This window comes from Pituophis catenifer, unplaced genomic scaffold (assembly GCF_029215685.1).
Source record: "Pituophis catenifer annectens isolate HBS135680 unplaced genomic scaffold, rPitCat1.0.hap2 SCAF_7, whole genome shotgun sequence".
Classification (NCBI taxonomy): Eukaryota; Metazoa; Chordata; class Lepidosauria; order Squamata; family Colubridae; genus Pituophis; species Pituophis catenifer.
Genome location: NW_027256887.1, coordinates 7,242,017 through 7,263,021, shown reverse-complemented (window position 1 = coordinate 7,263,021; position 21,005 = coordinate 7,242,017). Strand labels below are relative to the sequence as shown.

Here is a 21,005-nt window from a genome sequence, read left to right as displayed (position 1 = left end):
TTTCCTCTGCCTATTTCTTCCTTTCCTTTTCTTTCCCCTTCTGCCTATTTCTTCCTTCCTTTCCTTCCTTCTATTTCTTTCTTTCCGTTCCTTTCCTCCTTCCTTCCATCTGCCTATTTCTTCCTTTCCACTCCTTTTCCCCTTCCTCCCTCCCTCCCTCCCATCTATTTCTCCCATCCCCTCCCTCCCTCCCTCCTTCCATTCCTCCCTTCCCTCCTTTCCCCTCCTCATCCCCAAAGGCGAGCCTGCCCGCCCAAGAGAGACCCCCCCCCCCACCACCACAACCGCCACCCAAACAAGGAAAGCGCTCCCGCCCAAGCTCCTCCCCTCCCCCTCCCCTCGATTCCGAAGGAGGGCGGGGACCTCGTCCTCCCCACCGCCCTCTTCTCGCGAGACTTCACCCGACCGCCATTGGCCCGAGGGCGCGGCGCACCGGCATGACGTCATCCGTGCGGGCGGCATCGACAAGAGAAAAAGAGGCATGGCCGCCTTCGGCTTAACGGTCATCCGGCAGTGAGTATCTGGGGCCCCCCGGGGAGCTGCTATGCGGAGCCGCAGAAGGAGGGCTCAGCGTACCTTCGCGGCTCTTCCTCCGGGCCCTGTGGGTGGTGCACGGGCGCAGCGCAGCCTCCTGGCCCGAGGGAAGAGGGCGACCCAGCCGTTTGGCCAAGCCCGCTAAAGAAGCCCTGAGCCCGGGGAGGATGTTTCCTCGAGGCTGAGCCTCCCAGAGGGACGGGAGCGGGTGTTTGGCCTAGCGGTTAAGGCACCACGCCTGGAAAGCAAGGAGATCCCTAAGTTCAAGTCCCACCTTAGCCATGAAAGGCAGCAAAGTGACCCTGAGCCAGCCCCTCTCTCTCTGTCTTAGCCCAACCCACCTCACAAGGTTGTTGTTGTTGTTGTGGGTAAAATAGGAGGAGGAAGGTGTGTTGGGTTTTTAGGGTTCATGGCCCTGAGTTTATTTATAAAAATAATAAAGAGGGCCTAGCCTCTCTCTCTCTTAGCCCAACCTCACAGGGTTGTTGTTGTGGGGAAAATAGGAGGAAGGTGTGTTGGGTTTTAGGGTTCATGGCCCTGAGTTTATTTATAAACTCAGTTTATAAATTGTAGGAAGTTAGCACCCACCCCTTTCCTGGAAGAGTGAAATATTTTAGGAAATATGAAAAAGGCAGAATATTATATTTCCCTGGATGAGAAATGGATAAGTATGGTTTGAAGCAGCTCCCATCTTCCTGCCCCCACCCTTTGTCAATGGGCCATTAAGGCCTGGGCCAGTCTATTCTACATAACAAAGATCTATCTCCTTCAGGCAGAGCCATTGTAGGAATTGCCAAAGATCCAACAAAGATAGGATTAGCCTTCTATCATCTAGCAACAGAAACTCACCATATGGTACCTGGGAAGATTACATCAGCCAGCAAGGCTAGCTAAGACCCCCCACCCCCTGGAAGTCTGACAACCAATCAGGATACTCTTTCAGGGCCCCAAGAAATGCAAAGCCAGAGAGAGCATAAAAACCCGAAGATTTACTCTATCTGCTCTTTTCTGTTCAGGAACTCAAGCCATGTGATCCTTGTCCACCATTAAACCATCTTTCCAAGCAGTCTCCATGTTTCCAGTGTCTTTTTCCCAACTTGGAGCAGAACCTAGAAGGAGATTTCTTCCAACATAAATAATTGCCAATTATTGGCAATAATTATTCCAATTGCCCCCATTAAAAATCAAATTACCCTGTGGGCCATTGTCTTCACACATAATTGTGGCAAGCTATTCCCAGATAGACTTGAGGGAATTTTTAAGTGTTTAGCCAACCCTGTGTGGCACACAGAAGGCCATCCCTCTTGGTCCCTCCCCCAAGGTGATAATATCATCCTGATTATCTATTTACATAATTTTAGGTCACTGGCTTATCAGTATCCCATTACTTTAAAGACACCACTTAGGTTTTCTTTAAACATATTTTCCACTTCCTGTTCTTGTAGTCAGTATCTAGGTACTAAGATGTCTAAGCTCAGATTGTGCTCACAGTTTACTACTCAGTTTGTGGACTGATTGCTTAGAATGGTTGGTTGTAGATACAGTATATACAGTATATACCTTTTCACTACATGTTATCCATGATCTAATTACCAAGCAGCCATTAATTCCACTTTTGTGCCCTACCTGGAGTGATCCCAAAAGTTCTTTTTTTCAAGAGGCAACTGGACTTTCTGGTTTTTCTTTGAAGAAGTTTCGCTTTCATCCGAGAAGCTTCTTCAGAGCTGAAGAAACTTCTTGGATGAGAAGCAGAGTCCGGTTTGCCTCTTGAAAAAGCATCTTTGGGACAACCATGACCTGGATGACTTGAGAATCTCCATAGACATTTACTTGGAATTGTGACGCACTTTAATTCCAATGGGTGCCATTACATATGTTAAAAGTTCCTCAAAGGACTTTTTATGGTCTTCATCAGCTACTGTATTTTTCGGAGTATAAGATGCACTTTTTTTCCTCCTAAAAGAGGCTGAAAATTTGGGTACGTCTTAAACTCCAAATGTAGCGAGTGAAGCGATCTCCGTGCTAAGCTTTTTTTCAGTGAAGCCATCTTCCCTGCTTTGTCTGCTCCCAACGACTCTCGGCTGTGAAGCTTTTTTTCAGCCCTAACGAGGCGCTAGCAGTGAAGCGATCTCCGTGGTTTGCCTGCTTTTCTCATTGCTTCTCTCTCCAAAGATCGGTTGTGCTTTAGAAGCTGTTTTTTTATCCCCAAGCAGGGGTTTAAAAACCAGCAAACTAATGTGCTGAAGGACGCTAGCCAGATGAATACCTGGTAGGCAGATTTTTTTTCCTCCTATTTTTCTCCCCAAAAACTAAGCTGCGTCTTATACTCTGAAAAATACGGTAATTTGAAACCATCTCCATCACTTCTAGAGGGAGTTGGGATTAATATCAGCAGAATCCCTTTATCTTTCCTGAGTACTGGTAAAAGCCTATTGCCAGTGCATCTTTCACTCAGGGTAGGTAATCTACATTTTATATACTGTATCGAGTTAGACTTCATGTCACAGGAAATTTAGGGGGAAAACGTTCTATAAGGTCTTAGTTCTCTTATACGTATGTAGGCTTACATAAAACCTTTTAGCCCTCCTTAGTCAGCTAATGCAAGTCAAACCACTCACATCCACCTCATGGATTTTGGGGGATGGGTAGGATACAGGTTTCCTTCTAGATCAGTCTATCCCCGAATTCACTTCTAAGTTTATGAATGATCTTCATTTTAAACCAGATTCAAGATTGAAAATAACAATGCAGAAATTTCAGTTGAAACAAATGTGGAGTAGCTCTCCTCATTCCTGAATACATCATTACCAAAATAGTATCTTCTTCAGCACTACCTTAGTGTACGTATACTTCCAGTAACTATTCCTCAACTGAACTTTTCTGACAATCCTTGATTTGGAAAGAGCATTTCAACGCATAAATTCAAATTAGGGTATCTCCCAAAGACTGAATAACGGCTCGTGAAGAAGAGCTCATATCTTCCTCTGGGAAAAGTTACGTTCTTAGCTGCTCTTAGCATTAGGAAGATTTTTCTAGCATCCAACCAGATTCTTCCTTTATGTAATTTGAGATGGTTGTTCCTGGTTCTATACTCTGTGATGGCCGAGAATTGTCTGTGTAGTACCCTTGAAAAATCCTCAGTGATTTTGTTTTCTCAAGTCTAACATAACCACTTTTCTTAGTCTCTCGTTGTGTTTCTTTGCCCCCCCCCCCATTCTAGTTTCTCCAAATGGTTCTTCAAGTTTGGTGTTTAGAACTAAGTGCAGTAGTGTAGCCCCCTTATCAGTTTATAAAACAAGGACTTTGCTTGCCCATTTGTAAAAATGCTTCTATTGAAGCTGCTCTTTAAAAAGACATTTCCACACTGCTAACTTCCACAGAATTTACGACAGATTCTTTTTTTTTTCAGTTTACATAACGATAAACATTTTTTAACAGTACTGTGTCATGTGTCTCTTACAGGTATTTACATTTATTCTTATACATTCTTGTTTCTCTGTTCTAACCAGTTATACCGCTTATCCCTGTTACTATGTGTAAAATAATGTATTGGAGTTGCTTCTTGATCTTTCAGTTAATCATTCCTAATAAAAATAATTCAGCTTTGAATTCTATTTGTTCTCCTGTTATCTCCTTCAGCCATCCCCTTATCTGTTCCCAATATTTTTTTGCTTTGGGGCATTGCCACCACATATGATAAAATGTTCCCTCTTTGTACTTACGCTTCTAGCACTCCGGTTTCATATTTGCATACATTTTAGCCAATTGCTGGTGTTAAATGCCACCTATAAAACATTTTGTACTGATTTTCTGTGTATGCAGTTGACAGTATTAATTTATAATGTGTTCTTGTTCAGCTTTCTTTCTCCCTTTTCATCCAAGTAACTGTTGAAAATATTGAAGAGTACTGGGATCAGAACCGTGGCAACCCTAATTCTATACCTCATTTTAGTGGATGAAGAACATTAGATAAGCTCCCAAAGGTACTTTTTAAAAGGCAGCTTGATTTTTTTCCTTGAAAACATTTCGCTTCTCATCCAAGAAGCATCTTTAGTTTGTATAGACATATAGATAAGCACCCTTTTGACTATAATTTACAAGCCAGCTATGGGTTCACATGTGAAACTTGCCATGCAACTTATACTTCACTTGCTTGGTATTTCCCTTGTCCTGATTCTTACATTCTATAGTTATATCATTTATAAAAAAAAAAAAAAAGCCAAGACTGATAATGCTTCTTGGCAATTCTCCAGAATTTCTGAAAAAAAGTAATGGATGGAGATTTGGCTAGGCCATCAGCCAAGTTCCTTCAATATCTCAAGAGGGAGTGCACCTGGTTGTGGAAATTTCCTTTTCTTCAAGGTCAGTAGATAGTCCTGGACTATTGAGTTCAGCTTGGAATTCTCTTCTTCTTTCAAGTAGCTCTTGACAATTGTGCTTATCTCTTAGAGAAGACCAGAGAGGACCAAAATAAGAGTTGAGTCTATCTGTCTTTTCTTTGTTATCCATTAGCATTTTCCTGTATTCACAGAGCAGGTGAGATAATGACATTTTTATTTTAAATGAATGTGAAACTTGTTAAACTATACTCATTCTGAACTTGGTTTTCTTAATACCATCTTCACAAATCTGCGTTGCCTGTCTGTACTCTTCCTACACCTGTTTCTAGTTTTACTCTCTGTTTTCTTTCAGGTTTACAGATGTCTTTTTGTGTGTGTGTGCAACAATGTGTCCCTCTCTGGAATGTTTTTAAGAATCTTCCTTTTTAGGAACCCTCTCCCCCTTCAATCTCCGGTTTCTTCTCCTGTGGTCATGGGAAGGACTCCTAATGATCTGTGGCCTTGGGAGCCCTGATTATTCTGGATTCTGAATTATGTAAATTACTCTGTACAGATTTGCTCCCTCTCCTTAATCATCTGTGTATGAAGTATATTACGAAGCAAAACCTGAAGATTGAAATACAGATCGCAGATCCTGTATTTGCTCCAAGTCTACATTAGGATTTCATTATGTCTATTTCAAGAGCAAACAACCTTTAAAGTGTGAATAATGACCTCTAAAAACACACACAGTGATGCTAATAAAAACCATTGGACCAAAATCTTCGGCATTTTCTTCCCCTCAAGCATAGTAGACAACTTCATTCGGCTTTTATTTATTGTTTATTTATTTATTTATTGGTTCGATTTATATGCCACCCTTCTCCGGAGACTCAGGGCGGCTTACAATGCGTTAAGCAATAGCCTTCATACTTTTGTATATACCTGCTTAGTACGGCTTTCGGTCCCCCCTAAGCAGTGTTCTTTTTTATACAAAGTCAGTTTATTGCCCCCACAATCCGGGTCCTCATTTTACCTACCTCGGAAGGATGGAAGGCTGAGTCAACCTTGAGCCTGGTGAGATTTGAACTCACAGTAATTGCAGGCAGCTGGCAGCTAAGTGCTACTTAACAGCACTTTAGTCCACTGCACCACCAAGGCTCCTTTTCTAATTGATAATTCAAATCATGAGAAACTCCGCTGTTCCAGAATACAGTTTTGCTTATTTTCCATAATTATGTAGAAATGCTGCTGAATACTGTAGAGGCTGCCAACGATAAAAAATAATTTATAGTGTCTTATGTTGAAAGCAGTAAACTTTCTTCCAAAGCTAGGATCTTGTGCGGCTGAGGAAAATTCTAATGTATTAAAAGATTTTAAAAATTATGTTCTTGTAATTACGGATTTTTAAATCAACAGCAGTGAGAATCAAAAGGACAGTTGTGATTCTTTTTTTTCTCAAGCATTAAAAGCAGTTTCTAAAGTGAGTGTTACAATTCAAATACCTTGATATGAACATTGCAAAACTCTTACTTTGCTTGTTCAATTGATTATTTTTACTGTTGTATCAAATTGTTTAGTGAAGCACAAGGAAAAAAAATTCCAGACTTAATTTGAAATTTTGATTTCAACTGGCTGATATCAGTATAAGCAGAAGGTTACCTACTGGCCAACTCTACAATCTATTGAATTCTGATGGAGAAAGACAGGGATAATTAACAAGAGCTAAGTAGGTGTCTCTCAGCCAGAATCAACCTGGGTTGCTTCCTCTTCTCTAATGAAATTGTCTGCGCATATTGTTAAATTAAGTATTGATTGCTTTAATTGGGTTGTCTGTTTATTTTGTTTATAGCTCTATACATTTATCTATTCAGTCTTCTTACTAAACATAATCCGCTTTTCATTATTATAGAATAGAATAGAATAGAATAGAATAGAATAGAATAGAATAGAATAGAATAGAATAGAATAGAATAGAATAGAAGTTGGAAGGGACCTTGTAGGGCATCTAGTCCAACCCCCTGCCCAAGCAGGGGATCCTACACCATTTCTGACAGATGGCAGTCCAGTCTCTTTTTGAAAGCTTCCAGTGATGAAGCTCCCGCAACTTCTGAAGGCAACTTCTGTTCCATTGGTTGATTGTTCTCGCTGTCAGAAAATTTCTCCTTATTTCTACGTTGAATCTCCCCTTGCTCAGTTTCCATCCATTATTCATATTCATATTCATATATATATATATATATATATTTGTTTTTCTTTCTTTTTCGTAGGTTTTATGTGTATTTCTCTTTAGCCAGGTTCTACCTACATAAACCAAGATATTATGCAGCCCTAGTTCAGTGAAATCACAATTCACTAGTTTCTGGGCTTTTTTTCTTCTGGCAGCCAGCAGATCAATGGGCAGCAAAGGGTCTGCTGGCTGCCAGAAGAAAAAAAGCCCGCCCAGAGAGGAAAACATCTTTCTTGAAATGAGTTAACTGTAGTATGTTTTCTTCCTGTTGGAGTTCCCTGTTTTTTTGCTGCTGTTTTTTTGTATATAGATGCTAGGTATTTCCTCTTAGGTAAAGGTTCCCTTCGCACATATGTGCTAGGCGTTCCCAACTCTAGGGGGAGGTGTTCATCTCCGTTCCAAAGCTGAAGAACCAGCGCTGTCCGAAGACGTCTCCGTGGTCATGTGGCCGGCATGACTAAACGCCAAAGGCGCACGGAACGCTGTTACCTTCCCACCAAAGGTGTCCCTATTTTTTCTACTTGCATTTTTTACTTGCTTTCAAAGTGCTAGGTTGGCAGAAGTTGGGACAAGTCACGGGAGTTCACCCTTTTACGTGGCACTAGGAATTTGAACCGCTGAACTGCCGACCTTTCGATCGACAAGCTCAGCGTCTTAGCCACTGAGCCACCACGTTTCTAATGTCCTCTTAGACTCTTTTATTGTTTGCATTGGTTCTGGCAGACCTTGGTAATTCTAATCCTCCCCGTTGATCACATACCACTTCCTCACTGATCATAGAACACTGTATCTAACCCCAAATACAGATTCATACCAATCTTTCCAGCTAGGAAAATGATTAGTTTTCGCTGCTTAATCTCTCACAATTCTCCTGATCGTTTTAGTGACGTGCATCCCTGCGAATCAAGTCAGGGTTAAGGAGTCATTGGTAGATCCCTGGAGCGATGCCTGGGCCTCAAGAGAGGGCAGGGAACATGTGCCAGTGCCTCTTCATTATACAGTAAGCATCCCCACCAGCAATCTTGGTGTTTGTGCCTGTAACAAAATTGTACGTTTCGTTAGCGGTGAAAGACTGGGATAGCCCAGCTGAGTCAGTGCTGTAAGAGCCAAACAACATTAAAAATTCCTGGCTAAAAGTTCTCAGTCAGAATTGGTTTTTCTCCTGTTTGAAGTTGTTGGTTTCTGTTTGTTTTTTTCCTCCCACAGTGGACAAACGAGATACAACAAAGAGAAGATAATGCAAGGTTTGTCACTCTTGGTGGTTATTAAATCACAGAGCCCTTTACTTATATTTGAATATTGATTCGTCCAGTTATTACAGGTAGTCCTCAACTTGTAACAGTTCCTTTAGCGATCATTCACAGTTACAAAGGCACTGGGGGGGGGAAATGACACTTACGACACAGCCTTCCCACTGTCACGTGATCAAAATTCGGTGCTTGGCAACTGGCGTGTATTTATGACGGTTGCAACTGGCCCCGGGGTCACGTGATCAGCTTCTGCAACCTCCCTACAAGCGAAGTCCATGGGTTAAGCCAGATTCACTTTTAACGACCATGCGACTAACTTAAACCACCGGAGCGACTCGCTTAACAAGCGGTGGCAAGAAAGGTCGTAAAATCGGGGAATTGTCTCACTTAGCAACAGAAAATTTTGGGGCTTGGTTGTAAGTTGAGGACTACCTGTACTACGTATATCTGAGGCAGTGGGGAATAGCCACAGGAGCCCAAAAGGGGACTTTCCTGCTTCCACGATGTGAAGAAGGGGGTATCATAAGTGCTTTCACACGCTCCAAAGCATCTCTTTTGAAGTTTGCACTGGGTTGGCGTCGTCCCAGCTGGTGACAGATGGGGCATGTGCCAGGAGAACAGATTCCCCTGCCCCCTCAGTTTTCTGAGTGACTTCAAAACGGTGGATTAAAAATCGATGATTTTTTAAAAATTTAAATTGGATTTTTTTTTTAATCAAATTTATTTTAATAAAATGCTTTTGGAGCAGGGTGGATAAAAATCAATGATTTTTTTAAAAAAAATAAAAAAAAATCAGATTTTTTTGATTTAAATCGGATTTTTTTGATTTTTATCGAATTTATTTTAATAAAAAACTTTTGGGGTAAAAATCTATCGTAAGATAATTTTCTATTTAAGATACATAAATAATTCAGTTTATTCAGCATGAAATGGAGCTTAGTTATGTAGCATGAGGCTGTATATTCTGCAACACTGGGACTATCGGTGAGTCAACAGTGGGTCAAAGGAGTAGCAGAGATGACAGTTGCTCTTTAAAAATTATGATTTAAATCGAGTTGATTTAAATCAAGCCTTTTTACTAGTGATTTAAATCATGATTTAAATTGTGATTTAAATCAACTCGATTTAAATCAAATCCACCCTGTTTTGGAGTAAAAAAAAATATCTAAAGATAGTTTTCTATTTAAGATACATGAATAATTGAGTTTATTCAGCATAAAACGGAGTTTCGTTACGTAGCATGAGGCTGTATATTCTGCAATATTGGGACTGTCGGTGAGTCAACTGCGGGTCAGAGGAGGAGCTGCTGCGGGCCAGAGGTGACAGTTGCTCTTTAAAAATTATGATTTAAATCCAGCCGTTTAAAAAGATGATTTCAATCGACTTGATTTCAGTCAAATCCACCCTGCTTCGAAACAACTGCTTAGAAGTCTGTTTTCAAGGTCCCACTGCAGGTGTAACCAAGGGTGTGGATTTGCTGCTGAATTTACAGTCGCCAACTCCTATATAAGAGGAAGAATTGTCGCCTTAAAAAAATGGTTTCGTCCTCGCTAATTGTCCAAAAGTATTGATTAATTGCAGTTCAGTACAGGTAAAGTACAGAGGTATTCCTCAACTTACCACCGCTCGTTTAATGACCATTAGAAGTTACAATGGCACAGTGAAAAAAGTGACTGTTGCGGTATCCCCATTGTCACGTGATCAAAATTTGGACACTTGGCATCTGGTTCGTATTTATGACGGTTGCAATGTCCCGGGGTCATGTGATCCCCTTTTTGTGACCTGACGAGCCAAGTCAGTGGGAAATCAGATTGCCTTAACAACCGTGTTACTAATTTAACAAGTATAACAGATTCGTTGAACAACTGTGGAAGAAAAGTCGTAAAATGGGGCGAAACTCAACCGTCTTTACTTAACAACACAGCTCTTGGGCTCTGTCGTTGTAAGTCGAGAATTACCTATAGCGGAGATGGCTAACCTTTTTTTCCTCGGGGGCCAAAAGCGTGCGCACGATAGCACGTGCTTGCACGTGCCCACACCCATAACACAATGCCCCCCACGCATGCCCCACCCTCTGCGCATGCATGCACAATCCCCCCTGTGCTGTCTCGTCCCCCTGCGCAGGCACGTGCGCCCCCCCCCCAATGCATGTGTGTGTGAGACACCCCCGTACCCCGTTTTGGGCCTAGCAGGCCTCCCTGAATCCTCTGGAGGTCAGAAACAGCCCATTTCCGGGCTTCTGGTAGGCCCATTTTTCCCCTTCCACAGACTCTGGAGACTTTCCTGGAGCCTCCAGGAGGGCGAAAACGGCCTCCCCCAGCCCTCAGGAGGCCGTAAACTTAGATCGGCTTGATCTAAGCAAGAGCCTGTAGTACAGTGGACTAAAGCACTGTTATTAACATCTGCTGCTTGCAATTACTGCAAGTTCAAATCTCCCCAGGCTCAAGGTTGACTCAGCCTTCCATCCTTTCAAAGGTAGGTGAAATGAGGACCCAGATTGTGGGAGCAATAAGCTGACTTTGTATAAATATACAAAAGTATGAAGGTTATTGCTTAATGCATTGTCAGCCGCCCTGAGTCTCCGGAGAAGGGCGGCATATAAATTTAAAAAAAAAAGCAAAGCAAAGCAAGTTGCGACAATTTTAACATCTTCACAATTCTACAATTGGGATTCGGATGCTTTAGGGATCTCTTGCCTCCTGACCACAAGCTTGCCAAAGGAAAGCATAAGGATAGTGCTGAGCCTGTGTGGCTTACTCCATTCTGTTTCTTGAGCCAGTGATTCTATGTGGCCCTTCACAAGATCAGATAACTAAACAGATGTTTTTTTAAGTTAGGACCACATAACACAAAAGAAAGGAAGATGCATTTAGTTACCAAATTGTTGACTTTTTCAGAAATGGCCTAAGCCCCTGATGGCGAACCTATGGCAGGCATGTCACAGGTGGCACACAGAGCCCTCTCTGCGGGCACGCCAACCGTCGCCCCAGCCCAGCTCCACTGCGCATGTGCGCACGCCTCCCAGTTGGTCTTCGGGTCTCTGCTGCACATGCGTGGGGGGGACAGGGCCTTCCCCAATCTCTGCAGGTTCCCTCCCCCCCAGCGCACCCTACCTTTCTACTCCATTTCTGCCACCCGTGCCTTCCTCGATCTCTGCAGGTTCCCTCCCCCCAGCGCGCCCTATCTTTCTACTCTATTTCTGCTGCCAATGTCCCCCCGCCCCGTGCCCCGTTTTAGGCCTGGAAAGCCACCTGCACCAACCTGGAAGCCAAAATGGGGTGCGGGGGGGGGGGTCCAGGGTGCATGTGTCGGGGACACGCGGATGCGCAGGGGGCACTCAAATTGGGGATTTGGGCACACGTGTGCATTCGCTCGCGTACTCTTTCAGCACTCGGCACCAAAAAGGTTAACCATCACTGGCCTAACCTCTTTTAGAAGGGCCTCCCTTTGTAGCTGAATGCTTGTCCCTGATCTTTGGAGAGTATCAGCTGATGAGGGCTAAAACATGCTTGTTCTTAACTGTTGGATGCATTCCCATGGTGGCTCTTGCAGGTCAGGGTGTGGACGAGCCTCTCTCCGAGACTGGGTTCAAGCAAGCCAATGCAGCTGGGATGTATCTCCGTCATATCAGGTTTACTCACGTCTTCACCAGTGACCTGATTCGGGCAAAGCAGGTAAGTATCTCATAGGTGAAATTGTGCACGAAGAAATATTTAGACTTGTTGGGAGACCTAGAAATTTAATAAGCGGTCATAATTCTAGGGGGGTTGTTTTTGGAGTTCATTTTATGTGTGTGTGTGTGTACATGGGATAAGTACTGATTAGTGAATTGATTAACAATACAGTCTTAAAAGTTGCATTCATAGATGGTAAAAAATAAACTTCCACTTTTAATTAGTTTGCCTACTCTTTAATTCTACTTTATAGACATTAGGTATGTTCGCCGACTTGAGTTATTTATAAAAATTATAAAGGTGGGATAAAAAAAATCTATACATTCAATTTCATAGCTACTAAGATTGTTGGCCGGGCAGGTACAAAAACAGCCAGGGAAATGATTGAAGCCTGGGAAACGGGCCCCTTGTCAGTCAACAGGTGTGCTGATTTACCACCAGCTTATCAGGTATTTAGGAGCCAAGGGCTTGGCAGCACAAGGAAACGCCAGCCAATCGCCAGCCATCCACACACCAATCAGCCAATAGGAAGGCACCCCATAAATACGACTCACAAAATAGCCCAAAGCATGTAATCCAGTAGAGAGGAGTTCCCTAAAAATGAACTCCCAACAGGAGTTCAAAGGCTCGGGAGAGTAAACCTCTGGTCCCGGTGGCCAACCCAGATTCAGTCTTCCAACATTATCCTGGGACAAGTAGTCCTTGACTTACAGCAGTTCATTTAGAGACTGTTCAAAGTTACAATGGCATTGGGGGGCGGTGGGGGAATGATTTATAGATACGTGATCAAAAGTCAGACACTTGGCAATTCTCTCATATTTAAGACAGTTGCAGTGTCCCACAATCCCCTTTTGACAAGCAAGATCAATGAGGAAGCCATATTCACCGTGTTACTAACTTCTCAGCTGCAGCAATTCAACTAACAACTGTGGCAAGACAGGTCGTAAAAAAGGGACAAAACTCACTTAAGAAGTGTCTCACTAAACAACAGGAATTTTTGGGCTTAATTGTGGACATAAGTTGAGAACTATTTGTATTTCCATTTTTTTTCTTTTTTTAATTTGTAAACCATCCAGAATTATTAAGGAGTCAGCCTTGACATCTGGAAATAAATGCAAGTTTTTTTTTTTAAAAAAAAAGTTTTTTCAACATTCATTTTAACATTTCAGACCACGGCTTCAATTCTTACACATAGCCAGCACTGCAAAGAGATTCCTGTAAAATGTGATGCCCGCCTTCGAGAACGGGTAAGTCTTTCTTTGCCCCTATAGAAGATCAATGCCAGGTTCCCATGGCATTGGCAGCGTGAACTCTGCAGCGCAGGTGCTGGGCCATGGTGCAGATTTAATAAGAACTGAGTAGAATGGGGCTGAGGCCTGATCACTCTGCTTCGGTTGGCTGCCTTGTCCCAAAGGTGCGTCTTATAGTCCAAAAAATACGGTAATTCTCTCTCCTGTCTTGACAGAAATATGGAGTGGCGGAAGGGAGGCCTCTGAGTGATCTTAAGGCCATGGCCAAGGAAGCTGGGGAGCCATATCTCTCTTTTACCCCTCCTGGAGGAGAAACCCTGGATGAAGTAAGGATTCTGTTTGGGGTTTGGGGTCCGTTGGGAAGCGACTGGCTTAACCTTTATGCACTTGTGAATGGCTGAGAAGGCAGCAAGGGTCTCGCTAAAATACCTCCAGCAAGCAGAGACTCAAGCTGAACTGCAGAAGAAAAGCAGCAGAGGGAAGGAAGAGGCAGCTGTTCTGTCCCCGTCTCACACACGCACACAAACAGGCAGCCGGGGGTTAAATAAACTGGCAGACAACCAATTCTTCCGATAAGACGCTTGGCAGCAACCCAGTAGCTGCTTGCCAAGAACTTTACTCAAAAACAAAATACAGTCAAGAATTGTCCAGTTCGTAAAATAAATCCAAGGCCGATAATGTTGTTTCCAAAGATGCAATGTGACTCGATAGTAGTTAGTTTTGTCCGTCACAGAGTCTGAATGGCCACCTCACCCCCTTTTATACCCTGTGGGGTGTGTTCCAGTGACTCAGCTTAATCTCTGGCACGCCTTTTCTTCTGTTGCGCTCGCTTATCTCTGCGACGCTGCCGAGGATCCAGCCAAGACTCATTACCCTCATCACTGTCCACCTGTGGCTGCGTGGATGTGCTTGACCCCGGCCCTATCTCTTGCCCTTCGGCGGACACCGAAGGCATTGCCAGAGAGGAGGGTCCTGGAGAGGGAGGCCTTGCCAACTCCTCTCCTTCACTCTCGGAGTCCTCTCCTGCCGATGACACAGGCTCAGGTAACGGAGCCACAACAGCAGCTAAGATGCCCATGTACTTGCACAGCTGTAGTAGGTAGACATGTGTGCAAATCCTTTTGACAGGTATCAGTCATACGTCATTCATATATGCAGGATTTGCAAGTACAAGTGCAAAAGGTTCACACCTACTCCTCCTTGATGGATGTGCACACTGTACCCACAAGTACATCTTTTATATTCTTTACATTGTGCAGCCGTAGCAGCCATAGCATCTTTCTCTCACACACATAGAATAGATTAGAATTCTTTATTGGCCAAGTGTGATTGGACACACAAGGAATTTGCCTTTGGTACATATGCTCTCTGTACATAAAAGGAAAAAAAGAAAAATATATATATTCATCAAAAATCATAAGATACAACACTTAGTGATAGACATAGCTTACTAATAAGTAATCAAATCATACTAGGAAACAATCAGAACAATATAAATCGTAAAAATACAAATGACCTTGTTATAGTTATTGGTAAGGCCACACTTGGAATACTACATTCAGTTTTGGTCTGAATGACTCTAGAAAAAATGCAGAGAAGAGCAACAAAGATGATGAGGGGACTGGAGGCTAAAACATATGAAGAACGGTTGCAGGAACTGGGTATGTCTAGTTTAATGTAAAGAAGAACTAGGGGGGACATGATAGCAGTGTTCCAATATCTCAGGGGCTGCCACAAAGAAGAGGGAGTCAAGCTATTCTCCAAAGCCCCTGAGGGCAGGACAAGAAGCAATGGGTGGAAACTAATCAAGGAGAGAAGCAACTTAGAACTAAGGAGAAATTTCCTGACAGAACAATTAATCAGCCTTGGTACTACAGTGCCTTGGTACTACAGTGGTTTAAAGCACCCTGTTATTAACACAGCTGCCTGCAATTTCTGCTGGTTCGAATCTCTCCAAGGCTCAAGGTTGACTCAGCCTTCCATCCTTTCTAAGGTAGGTTAAATGAGGACCCAGTTTGTGGGGGCAATAAGCTGACTTTGTATAAATATACAAAAGGATGAAGGCTATTGCTTAACGCACTGTAAGCCGCCCTGAGTCTCCGGAGAAGGGCGGCATATAAATCAAATTAAAAAAAAAAAAAAAATCAGTGGAACAACTTGCCTCCAGAAGTTGTAAATGCTCCAATACTGGAAGTTTTTAAGAAGATGTTGGATAACCATTTGTCTGAAGTGGTGTAGGGTTTCCTGCCTAAGCAGGGGGTTGGACTAGAACACCTCCAAGGTCCCCCTTCCTTCTGTTATTCTATTCTATAGTCATGAGTGGGAAGAGACAGGTAATCATAAGATAGATAGATAGATAGATAGATAGATAGATAGATAGATAGATAGATAGATAGATAGATACATACATACATACATACATACATACATACATACATACATACATACATCCGCAGAAGCAACATATAAGCACACATTCAGAAACGGGGATAATTTATTCCTTGGTACGTTCAGCACACTCAAAAATAGCAATTGCTATTATACCACTGTACAGTGCTTTCCAGCCCTCTCTAAGCAGATTACAGAGTCAGCATATTGCTCCCAATAATCTGGGTCCTCATTTTACCAACCTCGGAAGGATGGAAGGCTGAGTCAACCTTGAGCTGGTCAGGATCAAACTGCTGGCAGTCAGCAGAATTAGCCTGCAATACCGCCTTATAATCACTGTGCCACCACGGCTCCTAAAATGCCTTCATATACCGTCTGGTAACTCGCATACAAATACTCAAGAGATGTTTTTAAGAGATTACTCAATTTATCTCTCAGCTAAGAATGGATCAAACTGCAGGAATCTAATGTCAGCACTCCAGTGACAACCCAACATAAATTGTTAAACGAGAGAGAAAAAGAGAGAAATATTGTTTCAGAACACAATTTCACGACACCCATCTACACAACATTCTCTGCTTCCAAGTACAGTACAGACACCGCTTGTCAACTGCATTGTTGCCATTTTTTTATGCTGTTCTGTGACCCCGATTTGGGACCCATACCTCCCCAAACAGAAATTTGCAACATCAGTCATGCAATGTGATGGCACGGGGGGCTTGGCAACTGGCATATATTTTGCAGTCTCCTGGGATCATGCCTTCATCATCTGTAATCTTCCCAGCTGGCTTCTGATAAGCAAAGTCAACGAGGGAAGCCAGATTTCTTTAATGACGGCATGATTCACTTAATAAGTACAGTGATTTGTAATCGGAGAACAAGAAGATAAACAATACTATAAGATATGGGACCTATTTTATCAATGGTTAAATAAAAAAATATGGAAATGAAATATGGTAGAGCCTGAGTGGCGCAGCAGACTAATGCTACTGTTAAAGGTAGTATTTAGCTTCCAGCTGCCTGCAATTACTGCGAGTTCAATTCTCACCAGGCTCAAGGTTGACTCAGCCTTCCATCCTTTCTAAGGTAGGTAAAATGAGGACCCGGTTTGTGGGGGCAATAAACTGACTTTGTATAAAATATACAAAAGTATGAAGGCTATTGCTTAACGCATTGTAAGCCCCCTGAGTCTCCGGAGAAGGGCGGCATATAAATAAATAAAAAAAAAAAAAGATCTTCACAATACAAGAATTGTAGAATTATGTGAAATATAACATAAAGATGTATTATTGGATAGACTTAGGAGGATGAAATGAATGTTATAATGAAAATTAACTCAAATCTTAGAATATTTTGAATAATAATGAGGGAAGAAATAGCCATAGTCAAATAAATGGTTAATGTGGATAATAATATATAAGATATATACTAGATCAATGATATGAGAATTTAGGTAAACTGTAAATTGTAAGCTATGAATTTGGTGAAGATGCACAAAAGACTTGTAACCAACCAACACACTGTTTTGTAATTGAAGATGGTTTTATGTATGTTTGTTTAAAAATTAAAAAAAATTAAAAAACAAACAAAACAAGTACAGTGATTTGCTTAGTAGCGGTGGCAAAAAAAGGTCAAAGTGAGGTGAAATCTGCTTAGTGACAGAAATTTTGGGCTTAATTGTGGTTGTCACCAACTACCTGTACTCCTCTCTTGGTTCTGTAGATCTCTTACAGGCCTTCAATACCATTGATGATTATAGTGAACTGGGATTAATTCTGCTGTCAGTCCTTTGGTTCTACTCCGTCCTCAATGGACACTTCTTGTCACAGGTTGAGGGAAGAGAACTTGCCTCAAGAACAGGAATAGGAAGTGCTGAGGGCCACAGTGGATTAATATGAACCAAGGCCTTGAAAAGCTCAGGTTTACTTCCACTAATGTGGAAGTAAACAGAAACATTAACTCAAGTTTGGAGGAAGTTCAGTGGAGTCATTCCGAGGGGGGGGGGGGAATGTTAGCCCAGAGAGAAACTGAGCAAAAATTTCAGAGCTCACCTTGATAAAAAAAAAAAACTATCCCGCAATAACTTTGCAAAGCTTTTTGTTCCGACCGAGGCTTCCCAAGAGCATGAAGAGGACTCCTTGTCCCGACAAAAAACCCTTTTTATTAAGTTACTGTGAATTCCTCTCATTCACATCCAGCAAAGTCTTTCAAGGGAGAATTTACAGTCACAGACCGTATCTGGCTTGGAGAGATGCCAGGCCGATATCTTCAAAACTTGGCAAGGAGTCTTGGAGAGTCATGAACCATTTAAGCGAACTAATTTTCTCCTGCAAACTCCCCTCCCCTTTCGCTCCTCTTTATTCCCTATGGGAGGGGCCATTCACCATCCACCTGTGGCTTTACTCCTGAGTCGACCCTTGTTCCTTAGCTGTTCCCTTCTCCTGGCAGCTCTCTGCATGCGCACACTGGGAACAGGCTCCAGCTGTTCTTCAGCCCCACTGATGTCCGACTCCAAAGGCAGCTGTCAGACGGCCCTGGCCCCATCTCTGCTTCCGATGCAGAGCCCTCATCAGAACCTTCCCCAGACTCCAGGACTGGCCCATGTTCCGCTCCAACCTCCTCACTGTCTGAGTCTGCCACCAGCTCCGCTGGCCGCTGGCGGGCCACAACACTTTTCATCTGATTTTTCTCTCCCTTCAGGTGAAAGCCCGCGTCAAGGATTTCTTCGAATACCTTTGCAGTCTTGTTGCCCAGGAGGCATGTCTAGAAAAACAAGTTTCCCCGGGGACAGAAGAAAATACAGAAACAGCAGAAGGAAGTTCTGCCACTTCGTTGCCAAACCACCACGATGGACCGGAATCAGAATCTAATTCCGAAGAAGCTGCATCAGGAGGACTGGCAGCCAACATCCTAGTTGTGAGTCATGGGGCGTACATGAGAAACTGGATCGGCTATTTCATTTCAGACCTGCAGTGTAGTTTGCCAGCCACGTTGACAAAGGCTGAATTGTCCTCGGTTACTCCCAATACCGGGATTAGCCGCTTCATTGTAAAACTGGAAATGAGGGAGAGCCTCCTTCCGCCTCAGATCCGCTGCCTTTTTCTCAATAGAAGCGATCACTTACGTGACATGAGTGACAGCTGAGCGCACGCGGCTGTACGGCGTTTAACCCAGAAGGAAATTATTTATGCCCCGCGTGGAATCGCCATATTACCTTTTTTTTCAATTATGTTTGAAAACGTAGCATATTGGAAAGAATTTTCCACTAAGGAATTTAAACTTTCATTTGGCTTCTCCGTCTTTCTTGACCGGTTCACCCTTGTTGAAGGGAAAAAGAAAAAAAAAAAAAAAAAGACAAGAACACAGCATTGGCTGGTGGAAAATGTGATATTCCGGAGAAGTTCCTGGAACCGATTGCTGTTGTAAACGCTTTCCTGGAGCCATTAAGGAAAGGGCAGAATTTGAATAATACTGCAGAATAAATTAACAGGTGATCTTTAGATCAGGATTCCCCCAACCTTTCCGCCTCTGGACTGGCGGCGAGGCAGTGGCGGCGGCAGCGTGGGGAGGAGAGGGGACGGCTCGGGGCGTGCATCTGCTGCTTTCACAAATGCAGCTGTGCGCAAAACTATCCCTCTTCCTCTTTTCCCCCCTACCACCGTTTCCACCGGTCCGGAAAGGTTGGGGTTTTTACAAATGCAGTTGTGTGCATGCATGCACACATGTATTCACCACTTCCACGGCCTGGTTTCAAACGGGCCACGGGCTGCCACCAGGCCGTGGACCGGGAGTTGGGGACCCCTGTTTTAGATGATTTAATCAGGATCAGACTGTGAGTGAGAGCATAATCTAGCTTCCCCTTTTAAGAGCAGGCCTCTCAAAAGAGTGGAACTGGATCCCTCTGCTGGATGGAACGTGGTGTGGGATGATCCCAACAGAAAGTTTAGACACAGTAGCTCTGCCTAAGAAACCAAAAAAAAAAAAAATTCCCTATCTTTTGTTTTAATAATTAATAATAACTCGACTTTCTTGTCTTTTTTCTTTGAAGGCGTTTCGCTTCTCACCCAAAAAGATTCTTCAGCTCTGGATGGTGGAGAACGGAAGGATTTATACTCCTTGCAGACAGCTGGTCACTTGCATCCATTTAGAAGGTCGTTGAAGCACCTGGAGGTTTATCTGTGGCCTCCAAGTGGCCTCCACGACTTTAAAAAGGATGCAAATGACCAGCTGTCTGCAAGGAATATAAATCCTTCCGTTCTCCACCGTCCAGTTAGAGCTGAAGAAGCTTCTTGGATGAGAAGCGAAACGTCTTCAAAGAAGAATACAAGGAAGTCCAGTTGCCTCCTGAAAAAAAGCACCTTTAGAATTCTTTAGTAATTGTTTTAATACAAAAAAAATAGGAGACAAAACCAGATCTGATCCTGTCCCAGTCCAATTGTGTGCTGATGCACACTGTTCGTCCAGTGGTGAAATCCTCTGTGAGTTGCCACTGTTTGTTGTCCACTCATGCGCGGTGCATGGCAAACACGTGCTGCACGTATGCACAGTGCATGCCAAATGCACACTGCGCATGCACAGTGCACGCCAAACGCACAGTATGTGCAGTGCGCATCAAGCACACAACAGCGAGGGGGAAACAGCTGTGCCGCGCGATTTAGATTTGCTAGAAAGCATTTCCTGCTTTCTACTGAATGTAAATCGCGCAGCACAGCTGATCGTCAGAAATACCGGTTCAGACCAACCGGTAGCTTTTTTTTAACTACGGGTTCGCTCGAACCGGTGCAAACCGGTAGCATTTCACCTCTGCTGTTGTCCTAACAGGATTCGAGTTTGCTTTAGGAGAATTTGCACAAGGGAGCTCCCTAGTGGAATTTGCCTTATGATTATCCCTGGGAATAATCATGCAATAAATATATATCTATCTATCTGATTTTTCTTTCGGAAAAAATAAAAAATGCTATCAAGCCAAACCATATTTTAAGTATAAGCAAGACGAAGGTGGACCTTCCATGTTATTTTTGGCAACGTACTCCAAAAACCATCAGAGAATTGAGGGAGCTGGCGATGATTCTTCAACCACTACTTTGTGGTCGTTACTGAGAAAATAATGGTGCACTGTTGTTGTTGTTGTTGTTGTTTTGTCACCTTGCGTTGGCCAGTAAAGCTGTCGCTCTAATGTGAATTATTCCGTTGCATTCGGATACTTGTGGGCATTAGACTTGGGTTGTGATGATTCTGTTGTGAGACCCAGTCCCTTATTTATTCATGGAGGTAAGGTAGCACGTTTCTCTGTAACATGGAGACCAAACGCACGAGTCTTTACGCTGCATACAAACGCTCAGAAATTGGTCGATGGCTAT

At 43.1% G+C, this 21,005-nt stretch overlaps 1 protein-coding gene across 1 annotated transcript; it reads left to right on the top strand.

Moving 5' to 3' along the window:
- The first annotated feature begins 453 nt into the window (after positions 1 to 453).
- On the top strand, positions 454 to 19,872 carry TIGAR (TP53 induced glycolysis regulatory phosphatase). Its single transcript, XM_070947131.1, has 7 exons — positions 454 to 513; positions 7,968 to 8,083; positions 8,290 to 8,327; positions 11,886 to 12,007; positions 13,177 to 13,254; positions 13,473 to 13,583; positions 18,346 to 19,872. Exons 2-7 carry the CDS (start codon positions 8,028 to 8,030, stop codon positions 18,787 to 18,789), a joined length of 849 nt encoding a protein of 282 aa, XP_070803232.1. The 5' UTR covers positions 454 to 513; positions 7,968 to 8,027; the 3' UTR covers positions 18,790 to 19,872.
- Positions 19,873 to 21,005: the final 1,133 nt, after the last annotated feature.